At 35.2% G+C, this 20,603-nt stretch overlaps 1 protein-coding gene across 5 annotated transcripts in view; it reads right to left on the bottom strand.

Moving 5' to 3' along the window:
• Positions 1-20,603, bottom strand: part of DOP1A (DOP1 leucine zipper like protein A) — a 107,908-nt gene that overhangs the window by 25,841 nt on the left and 61,464 nt on the right. For all 5 annotated transcript variants that reach the window (XR_008665037.1, XM_055329676.1, XM_055329679.1 and 2 more), the window contains exons 12-21: positions 18,954-19,068; positions 17,927-18,160; positions 12,732-13,353; positions 11,777-12,051; positions 10,394-10,546; positions 8,100-8,200; positions 6,426-6,685; positions 2,726-4,715; positions 1,771-1,882; positions 1,486-1,668 (exon numbers count right to left, since the gene is read on the bottom strand). Coding sequence is in view for 4 of the 5 variants with exons in the window: in XM_055329676.1 (XP_055185651.1) it covers positions 1,486-1,668; positions 1,771-1,882; positions 2,726-4,715; positions 6,426-6,685; positions 8,100-8,200; positions 10,394-10,546; positions 11,777-12,051; positions 12,732-13,353; positions 17,927-18,160; positions 18,954-19,068 (4,045 nt within the window). In the remaining variant the exon portion in view is untranslated. The remainder of the gene's footprint in view (positions 1-1,485; positions 1,669-1,770; positions 1,883-2,725; positions 4,716-6,425; positions 6,686-8,099; positions 8,201-10,393; positions 10,547-11,776; positions 12,052-12,731; positions 13,354-17,926; positions 18,161-18,953; positions 19,069-20,603) is intronic.

Genomic DNA, 20,603 nt, shown 5'->3' with positions numbered 1-20,603 from the left:
CTAGTTTTTTAAAAAAATAATATATAGCACTTTCATGTTTTGCTACCGAAATAACAGTAGAGGAAACTTTAATAGTGTTAAGAGAGGCAATCATGGTTATTTTAACTGGAAAAGAAAAAAAAAACCCAAACCCTATAAAATGACAACTGCCAATCAGCCAAATGCAAGAGTCTATATGACAATAAGAAAACGTATAAATGAAATTCAATTACATTAGTAGATTCCTTTAAAAAGGAAAGGGGGTGTTTTATATTCAAGTGAAATTACACAACAGAAAAGCATATTTAATCTAAACATAAGTACTTGGTAAAAAATTTTAAGTTTCTGCCCTTCCTCTTCCCTCAATTTCAGTTGTTCTCCCATTATTGAAGATCTAGGGAGTCAGGTCTACAAGTAAGATTTGGTAACTGAGGGATATCAATTCAACAACTTGACATTGCAGAACATACTTTCAAATATAATTTTCCTCTAAGTATGAAGGAGAAAACTTGGAAAATGCCAGTGTATGAAAAAAACTTAAAAACTCAACCATTAATCACATTATACTGAGATAGTCATTATTAGCACACTAATTTCTTCTGCATATCATTTTCATATAACTATAAATACAAGATTTGTTCATTTATGTAACATCCTTACTTCACTACAGTTTTACACATTTTCCATCCACTAAGATTTCTTCAAAACTGCAATTATTAATAACTCTGTAATGTAACATTAAAAGGATAATTTATTTAACCATTTTTCTTATTTACTGTTTAGGACCTCTCTTTCTGCCACTAAATAAGGCTATAATGATATATACATTTACATATATATATATTCACATAATTTTGATTACCTTAGAATTCATTACTCAAGTAGATTACTAGGTCACAGACTACAAAACTTTTAAAGCTCTCTGTGCATATTGCTAAATTGTTTTCTAGGAGGGTTTTGCATATTAAAATGTCAACTTAAAACAACCTAAAGAAAGGGAATAAAATTATGTATGAATGAACCTCAAAAACATTTTGTCACATGAAAGAAACCAGATACAAAAGACCAAATAACACATGATTCCATTTATTAAAAATGTCCAGAAAAAACAAATGTATATGCAGAAAAAACAGATTAGTGGTTGAATGGAGTTAGCGAGGGGAACAGGGTGTGACTGCAAATGGGTACCAGGACTCTTTTTGTGGTGATGGACATATTCAAAGACTGTGGTGACAGTTTCACAACTCTGGGAATGTACTAGAAAAAAAAAATCATTGCATATACTTATAAATGCATGAATTATGTGATATATCATTTCTCAATGAAACAGTTAAAATTATTTGAGAATTACTCAATTCACATAGCGTGCCATAAATTCTACTTATTTTTAATTTATTAATTTATTAAATTATTCACAAATTCTGAATAAAATCTTTAGGAAAGTCCCAGAAAAAACTCTTTTGAGTTTTTTGTGACTATACACAGAGGAAGTGTGAATTGACTAACCTTAGTGGCTCCAAGATTAATAGTGGTAACAGATGCAGAAGCAGCAACAGCAATCTTTTCTGAAGAATCAGCCTGATGCAGGATGCTCCAAAGCAATGTCACAGAGGACATGATCATATGAAGAATCGAGAGGATTCCACTACGGGCTTCAAACAAGTGTTTTTGGTCTACGTTGACCAAAAGCTATCAAAGTTGGGGGTAAAAATACATACCAATTACCAAGGTTTACAAATGGGTATTAAACCTCAGTCTTTTCAAAGGTGTCAAATATTCATGCAGTCTTACTTGGTGATACTGAGTAGTAGGATCCAATAAGCAGTAATGGATAATGGCTGTGATCCCTTCTAAAAGAGTAAGAATCATATCTGGTGGAATGATTGATGCCATCCACAGAGGTCTGAAATAAAATGCATTCATTTGAACACAAGTTCTGTGAAAGAAGTGTTCATGTTTTATCAATAGTAAATGTCTAGCATGTGCTAGGCACATAGTAGGTGCTCAATAAATATTACATGAAAAAATGACTAAGAGTACACATTAGAAGTTTTTATATCCTAATATCTAAAACAAGTGAGTTGTACTAGAGTTCTTTTTGGCTAAAGAATTCAATATATATAGCCAGTAAATAGCTAGCAACTACATAATAGCAGGTTTATCAGTATTGATGATACAGGCAGTTTTCTCATATTTTACAATATTTACAATACAAATTTAGCTAAGTTTATACAGGACATAAAGCAGACACTTGTCTATTAAACACTTAGCTAATTTCTGACAGATTAATTGAGCATGGGGATACAGGTGGAAGACATCACTAAACTATAAAAATTGGAAACAAAAAACCAGATGGGAAAACAGTTATTTTTAATTATTTTTAGTGTGATATTAATTTCCACTAAGATAACTTATCAAATAAAACTAGGGAAACCCTTTGCTTGGCTTTGTATTACTTTTGCCAGCTCAGTCAAGAAGAACATCAAAATTAATTTCAACTCTTAGAGGAGAAAAAAAGGCCTGTTTAAACACTCCTCTTTTCCATTTTGGATTTCTTCTACTGATACTCTCCGTCAAGCTGAATTTCCATTTCCTCCTTTGTGAAAATAACATACTATTTGTAACCTTGTACTATTTGTAACTGATAACCACTAATTTATTTACTCAAACTGTAACTGATTTTCTGGACAATTATGTAGTCATGATGTGAAAAATGTCAGCGATAAAATTAAAAATCAACTCTTACCTACTATCGGACAATCCTGTCTCGTATTTGTACTGCTGGATTAAATTATCTAAATTTCGGCAAAGCTGTAGTGTCACAGAAACAACCACTCTCTGTAGAACTTTTCCCATGTAAGGAAGAGTAGATGTGATTAAACCAATCCACTGTGGGTGCATCTTACAGGCACAGTGTTGATGCAAAGCTCGTATCACTGCACAGAGAAACATGCCTTGACATGTAATTGGCTGAGCATGGAGATACTGAAGAGAAGTCATGGGCTGATGGGGATTAATGTGTTCCAGATCAGATACAACAAAATCAAAACCTGTTTCATTCTCTTCGGGGACAGTCATTACTCGGTGTTCTAGAACAATGAGCTTCTGAAGCACTTTAAGAAGCTGTGACTGGAGTGTGCTGCCATTGTCAAATTCGTCTTCTGAGAAATTGATAAGGCTATCTTCTGAGAAACCTTCTTCCACGGCAACCATGTTCTTACCTGCCATTTTCTCACTATGCCATTTCTGTGCACTAAAGATAGATGACAGCAAACAGTGAAGAATCACTTTCTGAACCTTGCACTTAGATAACATATCAGAGATAAAACTAGGGAAACCCTTTGCTGAACTTTCTATTACTTTTGCCAGCTCAGTAAAGAGAAGCGTCAAAATTTCTATGCTCATCATCTGCATGTTTCGATTGCCTATTAAGTCTTGTGCAGTGACCTTGACGTGAGTTGGGTAATGACTACGCATGTAATACAAGCAGAGGGAAATGAGAATTTCTATGTACATAGAACTCCGGAAGTTATGATTTGAGTCTACTGGAATGTGACTATAAAAGTCTTTGCCCATGACAGAAATCCGGTGTCTGGCCAAGAGATTCTGAAGCAGAGACAACTGAGGGGTATACGCATTATTTACACTAGTGGTTGAAATGGCATTTACAAAAGTAATAGGGTTAGTTTTCAAGATGGCTTTGATAGCAGAGAAAGCATACAGAGTCCTTGATGAATCATACAACTGGAGATACAGAAGCACATGCTGATAGAGCGGATGGATGTTGAAATTGGGAGATTTCCGTGATCCTGGAGAACCCATGTCACTCTCAATTTCAGAAATTTCTCCCTCTCCACAGCTGTACCAGTTCTCTAAATCTAGACCGTCGCTGAAGAACACACTGGTTTGTTTGAGTTTTTCATTTGAAGTTTTTTTCTTATCATCATCCTTTTTTCTGGCAAGTTTTACTTTAGGTTTTGCTCCTGGTTGTTTACCTGACTCCTTAACGATGGTTTCTTTCTCAGAGACTTTTTCTGATAATTTTTCTTTGAAGCTGAACTGGATACTACTGTAACTCCTCTGTCTAGATTTGGTTTCTATGGAAGCAACATTAGAGTCCTGAAGAGCCTGTGTGGTTCCTGAAATACAAGGCGAGGAACTATTTCTGGAGATTCCATTTGCCACACACTCGGGGCCTCCCTCCGCAGACACAGACAGAAATGGAGAACCATCATTACTCAGCAAAGCACTCTGGCTCTGCTGAGCAGACTGATCATCAGTTTTAAGTGCCTCCTCACCCAGACCTACATCACTGTGCTTTGGGGGAATAGCTTCCATTTCTAACTGGGACGTGACTGATGCAGATTCTGCTTCAAGGCCACTTACAACTTTACATATCAGGTCAAACACTACCTGCTGAACATCATCATCAGGGGAGCTGGCATTTGGCATTTGGGAATCTTCTTGGACATTCGCATTTTCAGGATCGACGTCATAACTCAAGTTGTCCCCAGCAGAGGACTGTGAGCATCCAGAGTCAGAACTCTGGAGAACTTCTATCTGCTGGTCTGGAAGGTCAAAATCAGATACAACCATTGGAATTGTCTCGCTGCTGGTACTTAGAAGGGAAAGTCTGTCACTCAATGGATTAACAGTGAGACTAAAGTTCTCTATTTCGTCCATGGTAAGCGGCTTTTCACCATTTCCCTTAGATGCAATGAGTTGTACTTGGCTTACTGGCATAGGAGAAAAACAGTACAGAAGGAAAATTATAAAACATATTAAAATAATTGAAATGTAGACTGAACTCAAGATTTTTACTCATTACCTTCATCATCTATTTATACTTCCCTACTAAAATTATATTTTACTTTTACTATTTTAGATCCTTTAAGTTAGAAAATTTTGTAGCTGACTAGTAACTAGAATTTAGTAAAGACAATTCAACAATAGAATGTCTATTAATTGAATTAAACAGAACACATTTAAAACAGAAATATAAAAATTTTCCCTTTTTCCCAAATAAGGTTATCATTTTTACTGCAGTTCAAAATTTTAGTTTTTTTCCCTCTTTGTGTGATATTTCCTTTAGTTACGCTATTTCTAAGAATTCAAATAGTTTGGTAGTTGATTATATATATATGTAAAATATATATTATATACAAATAATATGTATTTATATATTATATATAAATTATACATAATATGTATATGATCTCCTTGATTTCAATACAACTCAGTATTTATGAATTACCTAGTATGCCTAAACCTGGAGATAATGGGGGTGAGAGAAGGAAAAAACATCACTGCTTTCTAGAGAGTTTGAACTTAGGAGAGGATCACAAACATATTCATCGCTTTCTGTACCTTTTAGGGGGCATACTAAGCTGTTGGCATTCTTTCACCTAGAGCAGAAGGCTTCCTTTCATAGGAGTAGTACAAAGAAAATGTTATAAAGCTCAGGGAAAGCATAGTGACCCTACAGGTAAGGAAGCTGATCTCAAGGCAAGGGGAGAATTCAGCAGTTAGGCAGGAACTGCAGCGGGGAAAGTGCTAACACAAAGAAGTTGGGGTGACAGGCAGGGTGGAACATGCCCCAGGCAGACTCAGAAGAAGTGGTGGAAAAGCAGGTGGAGAAAGGAAACAAGGCTTGTAGAAACACACTCTTTAGAGGAAGTAGAAGCACAATGGCTCAGTAGCAGGTTTACTACTCAGCAGCCATGGAACTGTGAGAAAGCCACTGCCCTCTCAGCATCAGCTATCTGCTCAGGAAAATGACCTTTTTATCACTGACCACACAGGATTACTTGTTAAGATACAAATGATGTATGTGGGCATCGTTTGTCTCTGAAGTATAATAAACTAATCTAATCTATGCAGCCATCATCACTGTGTTATAGATGGCATCACTTGACCATTTGTAAAGTGTGAGCCTCAAGTGGTAATACTGATTACTTAACAAACACTAGGATATGCCAGTCTGCACTAAACATGTCACAGGACAATGTCTGATGTACACAATAAAGCCTGGAAAGGTGGGTCCTACTACTACTATTTCACAGATGAGGAAAATGATTCATGAAATATAAATGTGCACTACAAGATTATACATTCCCAATGAAATATCTCCTTAGCCTTGAAGGATCAAAATTGCTAATTAAATTATAAAGGCATTTTCATCAAAATTGAAGACTGTCTTTGACCAGAGTTGTGCTGACTCCTCCCTTGAAAGAGTCAACTGATAAAGAGAGACAAGTCCTCTTAAGGTTATCACTGACGGAGTATGTTCTGACAGGGCCCACAATGAGGATTGCTGGCACATGTGGAGGGGAGAAAAAGCCCATGGGGAACACCTTACTGTTACCAATCACCACCATGTTCACCTCTGACTTTATTTTAATAATTTAATTTTAAATAAAGCTGTCCTACTTCCATGTGATATTCACCATTGCTGCAGGCAAAATTTTGCATAAAATGCTTGTCGCTCTCTTCTCCGGGATAATAGGGAGCCTTATTCCAATAACGTTCTGCTTGTACACGCTGCACTGACACCCTCTGGGTTTTGGGATGAAGCAGGAGCAACAGTAATGGTTCCAAAACTCTTGCAATATCATGTCTTTGTAGCACTTGGTTCAGCCAGGCTTGTCCCACAGAGCTAGTAGAACCATCGAGGCTATTAAGGCTATCTAACATGATGAACAGTGACCTACAATGAACACCAATAATTAAAGCAACAGAACATCAACTTTAATCTTAACACTAATTTTTCTTAAATCTAATTTTTCTTAAATCAGTATTATTTAAGTTTTACTATTTTGAATTAACTTCTAAAAAGTAATCATACTTCAGGATAACTGGTGACCACAGCATTTTAATCATCTTAATCCCTACAGTTTCAGTAGATATGAGAAAGGAGAAAATGGTCTTTCTTTCTTTTCTTATACACTTCTTTTTTTTTTTTATTTCACAAGCATATATTACCTTTATAAGATAGATACTAAAGAATAGGAAAAAAACCTCTTAGTTTTGTTTCAGCAACATATTCCTGGCTCATATCACCAAATACTAAACTCCCTGCAAGTCAGCACTTCTTACATGTTCTTCTGTACCCAATCTCTTTACCAAGTCAAACTTACGTGCTTAAGTCAAGGAAATACCTTCTGTGAAAGGTACGGAGATGTGTTTTGGAATCAGAAAACCCAAGATTCAAATGTGGGCTATCCACTCGACCTCATGTGTGGTCTTGGGCAAGCTGCTTAATTTCTCAGGTCCTTCAGTGCCTCATTTGTATGATGAGAAAAGGGAGTTGTCAAATAGAGATGGCATTTGTAAAGTACCTAAGCCAAGCACCTCGTTCACTGTACTGGTTCAACAGCAGATCATTTAAAAATGGTGATGCTGTGGAAAAAGCAGTGTTCAGTAAAGCACACATCTGGTCCTGAGCTGGGGCTATAAGCATAGTAGCAGAGTCAGATCTATGGCCTCCTCCAGGAGACCTGCTGGTGAGACTCCTATTATCCAGTGCCAATATCTGAATCTACCATATAATAGCCTCTCCTTGGAAGTTAATGCAAATCTTATATTTGGGGTATGAGGCATCTTAAGTGGTCTAGATAGACAAGTAGCGAAACCACTCTTAGGTAGCTACAGGTTCTCTGAATCCATGTAAGTGGTCTGTCAGTATTTTAGCAACAGATTTATTATGTCCAGTTCAGGAAGAAGACTGAATATAACTGTTGGAGAAGCAGATACATAATTAACTGTTTAAATGAAACTTCACTGTGAATATAGACTCAAAAAGGCTGTATTCATTGCTGTATCCCTGACACCTAGAATGGCGCCTGGCACATAGTAGGGTCTTGATGAATAGTCATCTAGTGAAAGAAAGGGGCTCTGGGTGCTTCAATGCCATGCATTTTAATATAGCTTAGATTAAAAAAACAATTTATAAGTTTTCTTTATAAAATCTGTAAGTTAAAAAAAAAAAATAAATAAATAAATAAAATAAAATAAAATAAAATCTGTAAGTTATTTTTTACCCCTGCCAAACTAGGCAGAGGATTCAAGAAAAGAGACATTGAGATATCTGACTGCAAATCCGAATATCAAATGCAACCAACCTGTCAAAAGAACGTGCAAAGGATGATGACTTATTTATATGGAGATCTCTTGTGAGATGCCAAAGAACTGCGAACTTTGCATGTGCTTCCATCCTTATTTTCTGAGGAGGAAGATGGGAGATTAAATTATTTTATTCTCCTTTGAAGATATTAAGGGATTTTAATAAATGAAAGTAGCAATTTACGAGGCAGTATTAGGTTCAATGTTCATAGTGCTCAACACACAACACAATAAATTGTTTTTATGAAAGTAGAAACATAAAAGAGACTTAAATGTAAACAGAAATATTAAACCTGAAGGATCATCTCATGTTATCTCATAAATCATTAGTATTTAGTTTAGACTAGGTAACCAGTTTTCTAGATTACAACAGGATGGAAAGAACCAAGAATGCACAGTATAGGATGCACTTTCCTTCTTATTTTAATATACATACTTAGTAGTCAAAATTTACTACACTATACAGTTTATTTTTGGTCCCAGGAATCACATAATAATCTCAAATGAATGTGTCATTACTTATTTTTTTTTGTGTCATTACTTATAAAGCTGGTTTATTAGATTAAAAAATTTAAACACCTAAAAAATTATATAAGAAAAACATTATATCGCTTTGAAATTATCTTGGAAACATTAAGTGATATAATAATGGACAAAATAATGGAAAAATATTCAGAAAGATAAGCATTTGGTCTAGATAATGAACATGAATTAATGTAAATCAGGTAGGAATTGTGAAGTTATCTAGATTTTTATAGTCTTCTTTCAACATTTGTGGACTCCCTCGAGTAAACACTCCCCAGCATCAGGGACTGAAAACTGTCTAAACTGCGGGTGATCAGTTAGAGGACTTTCTTTTTTTCCTATGGGCCTAATAAATGCTTTTCTTTTTTTCTTTTTTTCTTTTTTTTTTTAATAAATGCTTTTCCTATGAAGCCTGTGTTTGTACATCAACCAATACAAACACATAAAAAAAAAGAAAAGTAACAGTATTTTAATTTTTTCATGGATGTATACCTTTATTCAGAACTTAGTATTTCTTTAAAAATATCACACAAGTAAACAGTTATATAATTTGTCCTAGATTTATATTTAATATAAACAAATTAAATGCAAGCCTTTATCAAACGTTTTATTCCTAAACAATTTTAAAAGAATGTGCTGAAGCAGACATAGAATTTTAATAAACTTTATTCCTCTTTTTTTTTTTTATTGGAGTTCAATTTGCCAACATATAGCATAACACCCAGTCTCATCCCGTCAAGTGCCTCCCTCAGTGCCCATCACCCAACTTTATTCCTCTTATTCATTTGCCACTTCCCTTCTTGCCAAAAGCTTCATTTACTCAACACAATGCCTTTTTCTTTTTAATGGCCCATTCAAACTCATTAGTGTTTACAGTACTTAAAAATTAAGGTGATGCACCTCTAAGAGCTGTTTAATAAAATCTTTGATTGACGTTACAGAGCAGGCATGGGAAGACCACACTTCATTAAACTGCCCTGAAGGAATGTCTGGGTGGCTCAGCAGTTGGGCGTCTGCCTTTGGCTCAGGGCGTGATCTGGGAGTCCTGGGATCAAGTCCCACATCAGGCTCCCTGCATGGAGTCTGCTTCTCTCTCTGCCTGTACCTCTGCCTCTCTCTGTGTGTGTCTCTCATGAATAAATAAATAAAATCTAAAAAAAAAAAAACCAAAAAACAAAACTCTGCCCTGAAGAGGTCAACCAGGATGATAGTTCTGGCTTCTTCTCAGGAGCACCTATAATTCTATTACTTTTACTCTTACTGACTTATGGATCATTTCATATACATTTGGATACAAAATCCTTATTTTGAATATTTATTATAATGCAAATAATATCTCATATATTAGCATTCTGTGGCTTATAAACGTAACTTCAAACACACATCACTTCATTTCACATACATTAGTTAATGCAGCCATACTTCCAAAACAAGGCTATTGATTCCTCCTTAAGTAATCCAAGAACTTGGCCCAGCAACAACTTGAATCACTGCTATCCACAACTGATGTCCTAAACTAAGAAATAAACCCAGTATTTGATTATGGGTTACTTGATTTCTCCTATTACTGATGCTTTTGTAAAGAACTTTCTTCTAAAGAGAACAGAAGAAATTTGTTTTAAAGACATGAAGATCACTCTGAATGAATTTATATAATCTCTAATCAGATACTAGCTAGAATAGTTTTGGTAAAGTTTCTTTAATTTACCTTTTGGTATAATGGGAGTGGAGGAGGTGAGGGAGGGACAAGATAAAAAAAAGAATTTACCTTATCTTTATGGGTTAACTGCTGACTTATAACATCCTCACAGATGCTAGAAGAAGGAACCAAGTTATGTAATTGATAAAACAGTTCCACACTTTTCTGATGGTGCTGAGGTGTCCTATCTCCCAGCTGATCCCACAATGTTAAAGCTACATGCTATAGAAAAAGATGTAAAAGTGACAATGTTACGACACCATAAATTAAAACTTATTTAACAAGCATTTCCTGTTATGTACAAGCCTCTGAATACCAGACCTTGAAGGTCTTCAACATTCATTTATGCCACAAGGATGAAGTGTAGCTTTCCATGTGCTTACTTTTTGGTCATCCAGGCCATTAGAACCTCTTATGATAGACCTTTAATGATGAATTTTTATTTTTTAAGGTCCCTTCCTAATGATATTTATTTTAAACATCAAACATGTAAATACTTTCTACAGGTACCAGAGAGAACCCCATTTCACTACCTTTAATGACATTTAGTAAAGTATTGCTAGAATACGTTAGCCTTAAGAGGATACAAATCTCACATTGAATATAATTTAATATTTATGGTTATATGTTACAAAATTAAATATAATTCATAGTTCAAATATCCAAATTACTTAAGACACATAAAATATAGGTTGTATGTATTTCAGAGTTATACATGTTAACATAGTACTTGATGATCTATGATAGCATTAACAAAAAATGTAACCGTTTTTAGGGTTTACCACCATAATGTTATTACAGAAAAACCAACTCTAAATCTAGCAGGAGAAATGATCTGGTGAGGCACAATGACTTGAAATGAGATAAAACTTTTAAAAAGCTTTATATACAAAAAATCTACCTACTTTAAGATGTAATATAATCCAATATACTTGATGTTCTTTCTATGTAGAAGATATCATCTGTACTGCTGTGATCAAAATAAAAAACTGTGCATTTTTTTGTGAATGGCATCATACACCACAGATGATAATCAGATAATAGAGAGTCAAAAAAAGAAAAACTTTTCCTGGAAGTTTTGGAGAGCTGAAATTATACTCTATGAAGAGTAACTGTCATAACCCCACCATGTGGAAAGTAAGTTTCACTGTGTAAATGAACTTACTTCTTTTTTAGCTGTAGTTACTCAGCTCCATGGCTTTAGAGTATAGAGCCCTACTGCTTGCTTTCTCTAACCTCATCCTCAACTCCTCTCATCCTTATCTTCTTCCCTCTCACAAAACTGGGGACAAGACTGGCCAAGTAGCACAGATTAAGTGTGGTATACATCTTTTTCTATATAGCAAAATATGAAGAGGTATTTAATGAAGGCTGATTACCATCTTTAAAATCTCTGCTAAGCAAACTAGGTCAAGTACCATCTTAGTCATGTCCATATTTCTTAGAATTTACCTTGAAAAATTCAGTCTTCTCAGCTATGTATCTCAGATTGCCTGGAGTGAGGGGGGGTCTAATAACGACTGCTACTCTTCCCTGGTTTGGACTTAAGGGTTGTGCAGGCTCCACGCTGTTGATGTTTTCCCCAGTGACCATGGCCACAGACTGAGTCAGTCCCACCAGGTCCATGACTAATGAAATAGCAACACTCTGCACACTGAAATCACTTGCGTGGCTGCAAGCATTCATCAGAGTCTGGAGCCACAGTGGAGGCTGCACGTGCTCCCAGTCTGAAACAAAAGACGGAAGACAACACAGTCCATCATGATAAACCTTTCACACAGACTCTAACTTCCAGGTTAATTAAAAAAAAAAAAAAAAAAAAAAAAAAACAAAGCACCTCTTCTTACTACCTTTTGGCCTTGATCTGTTAGAAAAACCATAATTCCATAATTTCTCACCTAGACTGAAGCTTTAAGAAAATAAAACAGCAACATGAATTTCATAAACTTTTTTGGTATGTAATTTTCTTTATGCCAAGTCATAAATCTATTTCCCTGTCCTGACACACAGTACATTAATCAATAAACATTATGTAGCACTCGCTGCATTTTGGGTGTGCCTATATAAAAAAATTAAATAATGCTAAACACTTAATAAAGGAAACCAATGGATTTAAATGTTACATTATGTTTCTCCAAAGGAGTGAATTTCCTTCTTAGCTTCTACTCATTTGCAAGCAAACAGTGAAAGACATCAAAATCACAAAATTTTCCAATATAGCAATATGTATCTCCCCATAAAGATAGTATTTCATTTAAAAAAATCTACAAATTAAAATAACACCTTAAAAAATTAACTGGCTAAAAAAAAAATCCCAGTTTTAATATCTGAGTGCTTCTTAAAAAAAAAAAAAAAGGTGTGTCGTAAAAAGTATTTAAATATATACATAAAACCAAGATGACCTTACCAGTCTCTGATTTTTCAGTATGTAAGTCTGAGGTATGGTTCCCCTCTGCAATGTAAACTGGGAAACTGGAGCACTCCAGGAAGAGCTGGCAGGCAGAAAGGAAGGCAGAAAGGTATTCTTTTGAAGTTTTGTGTTTACTTATGTTTCTCTCTTTTACATCTCCATGCGAATCCCTGTCCCATTTTGAAGTCTCTCCTTGCTCTCGACTGGGATCCCCCAGATGCTCTGTAGCCAAAGCCTGAGAAAAAGTGTTACCCTGAATGATGTAGAGATTTATAAGTCTGGTGAGAAACTGCTGGACGTACTCCAAGCAGCACTGCATTGCGGTTTTCTGGGCTGTCTTCCCACTTCGAGGTGCTGTCCCCTGAGTGACTATGGATGGGGGCTGGATGATGGTTTCTTCAGATCCCACAGTGGAGGCTGTTTCTGTCTCAGAGGATGTGCTACCAATGGGGATGGCAGCTAACCTCTGCCCCTCACTCAGGTCTCTGTCAATGTCATCACTTCGGTCTGCTTGATACTGTATAAACTCAGTGAATCCACTCTCTGATGATCGACTACTTGGTGGATTTTCTCCATCTTCAAACACTTCACTAGGATTTTCGAGAGAAACTGATGATACCTGGTAGACATTAAAAAGAGCAAAGGCTAAGCAGTTAACTGTGTATATTAGAAATTAAAAATAAGAAATGGCCATGCTTTGAGAGATGTCAGTTTGATTAGATGATTTAAAACTTAATCTACATGTCTGAATCTCAGAACAATTTCTACAACTGATTCATAGGTCTATGATAATCAATAGGAAATGCTCATGAGTCTAATAAATAGATTAATATAAACTCATTCGTTAAGTGTTTATTATTCACTACGTACATAACATAAGGCTGGGTTCTTGAGGGCAAAATATGTGTATGCACAAATCTCTATGATCTCTATATATCCTTATTTTCAAACTGACAATTTATTCAGTCTATTTCATGAAATCACTTTCCTAATGTCTAAACAATGCAAGGAATGAGAAATTTTAAACACCAGAAATAAATTCTAATAGGTCATCTGTTCAGAAACCAGTTATGTGAAATTTCTGTATGAAATGTGTAAAGTACTATTTAAATGTTTGCCATCAATCTTACATTCTTTTGACAAACAGATGCTGAACCTACATTATATATACGCCAGACACTGTATTAGGTACTAGGAATAAAAGGAGTAAGTTTGAAATCTGAATAAGATAGAAAGACAATTAAAATTATCAACAAAACATGGACCAGTCACTGGAGTGGAGCTGGAATGCATTAACCATCCCCTTCCTACAAAGACAGGAGAAGTACAATCACTTAGCATATTTTCTGGCTTAGTTTAAGGAGACAAAAGTTGTACATATCCTGCATTGCTTGGGGACCATGCCAGAGCATAAGCTGAACCTGAATAAGAGCACTTTTTAATCACTAAAAAGTGATCTTATTGAAGATTATTGAAGATACAAACTAAATGTTCTGCTGCTACAAAGTTGGGCCTCACACAGTGTTCCTTGCTTCAGTGAAGGACATCACCATTCATCAAATCAAAAGACAGAAACCTAGGGATTCTTGGGATCTTCTCCACCTTTCCTTCTCACTTTCCCTATAGCCACTTCAGAATAGCGGTTAAGGGTACTAGCCACGAATTAGCTAAGATTCTGACACTTACTAGTTTGGCAAGCTATTTAACCTATCTAAACAGTATCCTGATAAATGTAACTGAGATACCAACAGTTCCTATATCTTACAGTTGCTCTGAGGATTAAGTAAAACAGTATATATAAAACACATGGCTTAGTACCTGCCAGTTAGTAAACACTCAATAAATGTCAGTGATCATTCATTACCCTTTCTAATCCATTAGTAGAGTCTTACTGATTTTTCTCTCTTCAATATATGGCTAATCCATTTATTTCTCAGTCTTCATGTCCCCATCTTAATAGCATGTTACCACCACCTCTTGCCTGCACTACTGCAGGTCTCCCCACATCCATTTTGTTTCTGAGATCCAGGCTCCACACTGCAAGTAATTTATCTATTATATGAATCATGTTATATCACTTGCCTGTTACCCTATGTCTTCCCATTGCTTCTAAAATAAAGAATAAAAGCCCCAGCATGGTGAAAAGGCTCTCTAGGAGCTGGCCCCTGTCTCCCAACCAGCAAAAATGGGTCAGGTAGTCAGGGACTGTGCCTACTTCACCAATGAATACACTAAGTGGGTATTGGATAAAGAGAGGCTGTCTGCTCTATTTCTTTCAAAGGTAAGCTACTGAGGGTCCAGGGAAGTTGAAAACAAAATCTGCCCAAGCTTACATAGCAAATAAGGATAGCAGTTATTAGAAGAGCTTTGCTTAGATGATTCTGAACTTCATGGTATTTTTACTATTACTATAACAGTATGAGAACCTTCCATATCACACTGCCAAAGTTTAGAGGCAGCAATCAGAATTGAACTAATTTGAAAGGTCAACATTTCTAATTTGAAAGGTTAAAACCATCTAAAACCCTGTAACATCTTTTTGAAAAGAAGCCTTATTTAAATGATACAACTGTCATTAGCTTATTATTGTAAAGTTATTTCTGTATTAATCTTTTTCATATAAGGATCATAAAACAATGGACATTAAATTAATAGAATCCAAGCTATAAACTCAGTTAAACTTATATACATTTATTTAGTTGTATGGTCTATATTATATAACTGTTTCAGATTATTTTATAATAAAATATATTTCTGAAAAGAGAAAGAAATGACATGTTTTGGACATTTGGATATATATATCTAATATGATGATTTTTAAAAAATGTACTAAGTACATGGAGACTAAATTAGAGTAATGATTTTTTTTAAAGAATCATTCCTTCACTTATACTTTTAAAAAAAGGAATAAAGAAAATACCCTCAGCTTTCAAATATAATAAATTTTAGACATTTCAGTGAAGATAATATCAGTGTGCTTTGGTAAAAGAAAAGGCAAGAACATATATAGTCTGAGAATACATAAGAGAACCAAAGAGAGGAGAGGGTAAAGCATACTTTCAAGTTAATACCCAATTATGTTTAAAAAAAAAAAAAAAAGTATGGGATCCCTGGGTGGCGCAGAGGTTTAGCGCCTGCCTTTGGCCCAGGGCGCAATCCTGGAGACCCGGGATCAAATCCCACATGGGGCTCCCGGTGCATGGAGCCTGCTTCTCCCTCTGCCTATGTCTCTGCCTCTCTCTCTCTCTCTCTCTCTCTCTCTCTGTGACTATCATAAATAAATTAAAATAAAAAAAAAGTATTTGTCTTTCATTTAATATGAATGTATGTTCCCATTTACTTTAACCTATAACCATCAATAAGTGCCTCTAGATGTTTTCTATATAATACATATTTGAATATGCTAATGAGAGAGTGCTGAAGTCCTCCCATTTTGAACTAATCTCATTCAAAAACTAAAAAAAAAAAAAAAACAGGGATGCCAGGATGTCTCAGCAGTTGGGGGCTCCTGCCTTTGACTCATGACCCCCGAGATCCGGGGATCGAGCCTGCATCAGACTCCATGCAAGGAGTCTGCTTCTCCTGCTGCCTGTGTCTCTACCTCTCTTTCTCAGTCAGTGTCTCTCATGAATAAATAAATAAATCTTAAAAAAAAAAAAGAACAAAAAACAAAGCAGTTAACAACTATTTTAGGTTTATTTCTAAGTACATCCTAGAGGCATAAATTAAGGAAATAGAACAAAATCAATTCTCCTAACAGAATCAGTATTATGTATCACATATAAATAATAAACAGGTAGGAACGAAAATAAGAGACTGGTTTTGGTTTATGTAAAATAATCCTGGGATATGTTTAAACTGAGTATGGGTCAGGGACATTCATTTCATATATGAAAAACAATACATTTAAAAAGTTCACTAAAAAAGTTTTAAGATTGGGATGCCTGAATTGCTCAGCGGTTGGGTGCCTGCCTTTGGCCCGGGTTTGTGATCTCAGGGTCCTGGGATCAGGTCCCACGTCGGGCTCCCTGCATGGAGCCTGATTCTCCCTCTGCCTGTGTCTCTGCCTCTCTCTCTCTCTCTCTGTCTGTGTCTCTCATGAATAAATAAATAAATTCTTTAAAAAAAAAAGTTTTAAGATTAATACTTGATGGGAAAGGTTATATTAGATGATCCTGATAAAATATTTTGCTAGCTGTAAAAAAATTTTAAAAAGCAACTGAAAAAAAAAAAAAGGGCAACTATACAAACCCAGGATTTAGGTAATGAATCCCAAGTAAGAGAAAATTTTAAATCTTTGTTTTTAAAATAGTGCTTAAATTCAATGGAATTATCTATGTGTTTTTTTTTCCATAGGTGCATCACAGTTGTTTTAAGTATGATACTATGGCCAGAAATTAAAATTACGTAATTCTATTTAAAATTAGAAAGCTGGCATTAAGAATCTGGAAGACTGAATCGAGCAGAAAGATTCTGGATATCAAGAAGAGCACACACACACAAAAAAAATTTAGTGTATATATGAAAAGGACCAGTAAAGTTTAGACTATAAACCCGCTGTCCAATATGGTAGCTACTAGCCACATGTGGCTACTAAGCTCTTCCTATATGGCTGATCTGGCAAAGGAACTAAATTTTTTTTCAATTAAAGTTCAAAAAGTAATGTTTTAGTTATGATACAACTTTTACATAGGTTCAGAATAACTTGGTATGTGAATTTAATTTTTCAAACGTACACTATAAAATTAAATACAGATCAATTATTTCTGATAAAAATTTTGCATTTCAATGCTGTAAATATAAAATGCATGCTGGAATTTTGAAGACCTAGTACAAAAAAGAAATGTAAACTACCTCATTTTTAAAACATTACATCAATTTTATATTGATTATATGCTAAAATAATATATTAGCTATATTGGGCTAAATAAAATATAATTAAATTATTTTCACCTGTTTCTGTTTTTTAATATGGCTACCAGAAAGTTAAAAATTACATATCTTGCTTAATTATATTTTTAGTGGAGGGCTGATATAGACAGCTAAATTGCCAAAAGCCTAAGGGATGGTCTACTGCCACAAAAACTGAATCTAAAAAAAAAAATTCAATAATATTTAAATGACTATATATAAACTAGTCTGCTTTGAAGAAATACAGTTGGTCTAATACCAAAAATAATAGCAAACCTTACCTTTTTGTCTTCCCATTCTTTGACTGAGTTGCTCTGCCCACTAGTAAACTGCAATACACCTCCAGAGCTGGCAGATAAGAGTGGAGGTTGAACCTTGCTAAGGATCTTTGAGCAGAGCCTGAGTGAATCTGTGAGTTCAGACAAGTGCAATGTCTGGAGATGGCTTGTCAGGGCAGAAATCATTCTGAGCAGCAACTGGGGCAAGTGTTCTGTCTGGATTTCAATGTAAGTCTCCTGAAGATGAAAAATGAAATGACAAAAGTTTATATATATATATATATATATATATATATCTCCATAAAATTCTATTATTTCATTTATTTTTAATGTATGTAACACAAAAGAAATAATTTTACTCATCTGTAATACTTTATATGTATCATGCTCTTAATTAACATTGTATGGCCATGTTATTACTGGCTTATAAAATTTCTATTCCCAAATTCTCAATTTAAGTACTTCAAGGTATATATTATAAAATAACCCCAGTTTTATCTGCTATATTACTGAAACTATAACAAAAGTGAATGCAATCAGTTCAAGACAAAATAGGCCAAATGTCATACCTGACACAGCACCCTCATACTTCTAGTAGGCTTCAAAATGAGAAAGCAAAGAATTGAGGAGAGAAAAGGAGAAAAGATTTCCAACAGTCTTCATTTAACAGAAAGAATTATTAGTTGAATATAAAAGCAGCATTAAACCACTATACATTAACATTTAAGATTTCAATAACATGCAGTTGTGAAGTATATTCCATGTATTACATAAGACATATATATATATATATATATATATATATATATCAGATATATATATATATATATATATATATATATATATATATATATCAGAGGACAAAACTTGGAAAAATTCATAGGAAAAAAAAAAAGCTATGCCAAAAGGGAAAAAAAATCAATTTAACATTGAAAAGAAAATTTATTGACAGATGAGGTCTATCTCCAAATGAAATATTTGAACTATGTTATTACGTTTCCTCAATACTTTTTTACCAAGGTGGTCTTACCAAAGAAACTATATCCAACAAAAAATCCACCAGTAAGCAGAAATTCGTTAGCTGTAACTCAGATGACTCACTACTATCTCCAGGCCCAATCTGAAGTCTGGCATGCAATGTTCTCCTAAAAGGACAAAATTCACTTTATTGAGTATGTGAACCATTTCCGTTCCCCTAGAACACTTAACTCTAAGTGAAAATTTTCCAAAGCAATATTCCTAGGCTTGTAACTCTCCCTGGAATGCTCATCCTCTTCCAAGTGTTCTGGGTGGCTCTCACTCTTTTGGACTTATTTCCCATGGTTTCCACTACATATATCATCTCTAGTTAAAATGGATTGCTTGCTGCTTGATTTATAACCTTGGGGCCTTTTTTTAATACCAACTTGTCCTCCTGATTCGCCATCTTCCCTCAAACTCATTCTCTCAAATTCAGAATGCATCCATCCTTCAAGGTCTGAGATCAAAAGGTGTCTCCACCAGGAAACCTCTTCTGATTCATTCCTCCAACAAACATTCACTTTAAATCATATTAGTCGTAGACCATATATTGCCCTACACTCTGAAGACGCAAAGAATGACAGAGTCCCTAACAAGCAAGAAATAAAAGTGTATAGATAAATAAATATAACAATGTGGCAGTGCAGGAATTGATTCTGATGGGAGATTTAAGGGAGTCATAGAAGGGACACCTGGGTGGCTCAGGAGGTTGAATGTCTGCCTTTGGCTCAAGACAAGATCCCAGGGTCCTGGGATGGAGTCCTGCATCGGGCTCCCTGAGAGGAGCCTGCTTCTCTCTCTGCCTCTAATGAATTAATAAATAAAATCTTAAAAAAAAAAAAAAAAAAAAAAGGAAAGCTATTGATCTCCCAGATGGGCTAAAGGGAAGAATGTTTTAGAAGAAATAGCACAAGTGAAGACTCAGCAGCAGGAGTGAAGGTTCAGTCAATTGATGTGTGTTCAGGCAATAGTACAGAAGGGCAAAGAAGAATGGATGAGTGTTTGTGAAGGTGGAAACCCAGGGCTAGGTGGCAAAAAGATACTCATTATTCTTCAACATTCCCACTACATTTTAATATATTAAGGCATCTGTAAACTTTTTTTTAAAAGTTTGTTTATTTATTTATGAGAAAGAGAAAGCACCAGCCCAAGCAGGAGGGAGGGAGGGGGGGGGGGAAGAGCAGAGAGAGAGGGAGAAGCAGACTATCTGCTGAGCAAGGAGCTTGACCTGGGCTTGATCCCAGGACCCTGTGATCATGACCTGGGCCTATGGCAGATGCTTCAATGACTAAGCCACCCAGGAGCCCCAACATATCTGTAACTTTTAATTTAATTCTAAAAATAAGCATGTGCATGTTTCACTTGTTCCCATTATAAGGTATCTGAAGACAGGGGCTGTCTATATTCCCAGGTGCTCATTATCTGTTGAATTAGTAAGCAAACAACTTTCTAAACCATTAAAGGGATTAATGTTTCATATTTTTAAAAGACTTCTAATTCCAAGATTGTACATGCTTACTTTTTGACTACATGCTCCCAGGGCTTGAGAGGTTAATCTGGTTCTGAGAGGATTTTGTCTAGAATCCACAGATTCATTCCACTCAGGTTCACAGTATTCTTGGGTTTTCAGAGTTTTTATACTTTATGTCCTAAGAGGTAG

The sequence above is a fragment of the Nyctereutes procyonoides genome, unplaced genomic scaffold, assembly GCF_905146905.1.
Source record: "Nyctereutes procyonoides isolate TBG_1078 unplaced genomic scaffold, NYPRO_anot_genome, whole genome shotgun sequence".
In the NCBI taxonomy this organism is placed as follows: domain Eukaryota; kingdom Metazoa; phylum Chordata; class Mammalia; order Carnivora; family Canidae; genus Nyctereutes; species Nyctereutes procyonoides.
The sequence above is the reverse complement of the archived record's forward strand: the minus strand, read 5'-3'. Positions and strand labels throughout refer to the sequence as shown.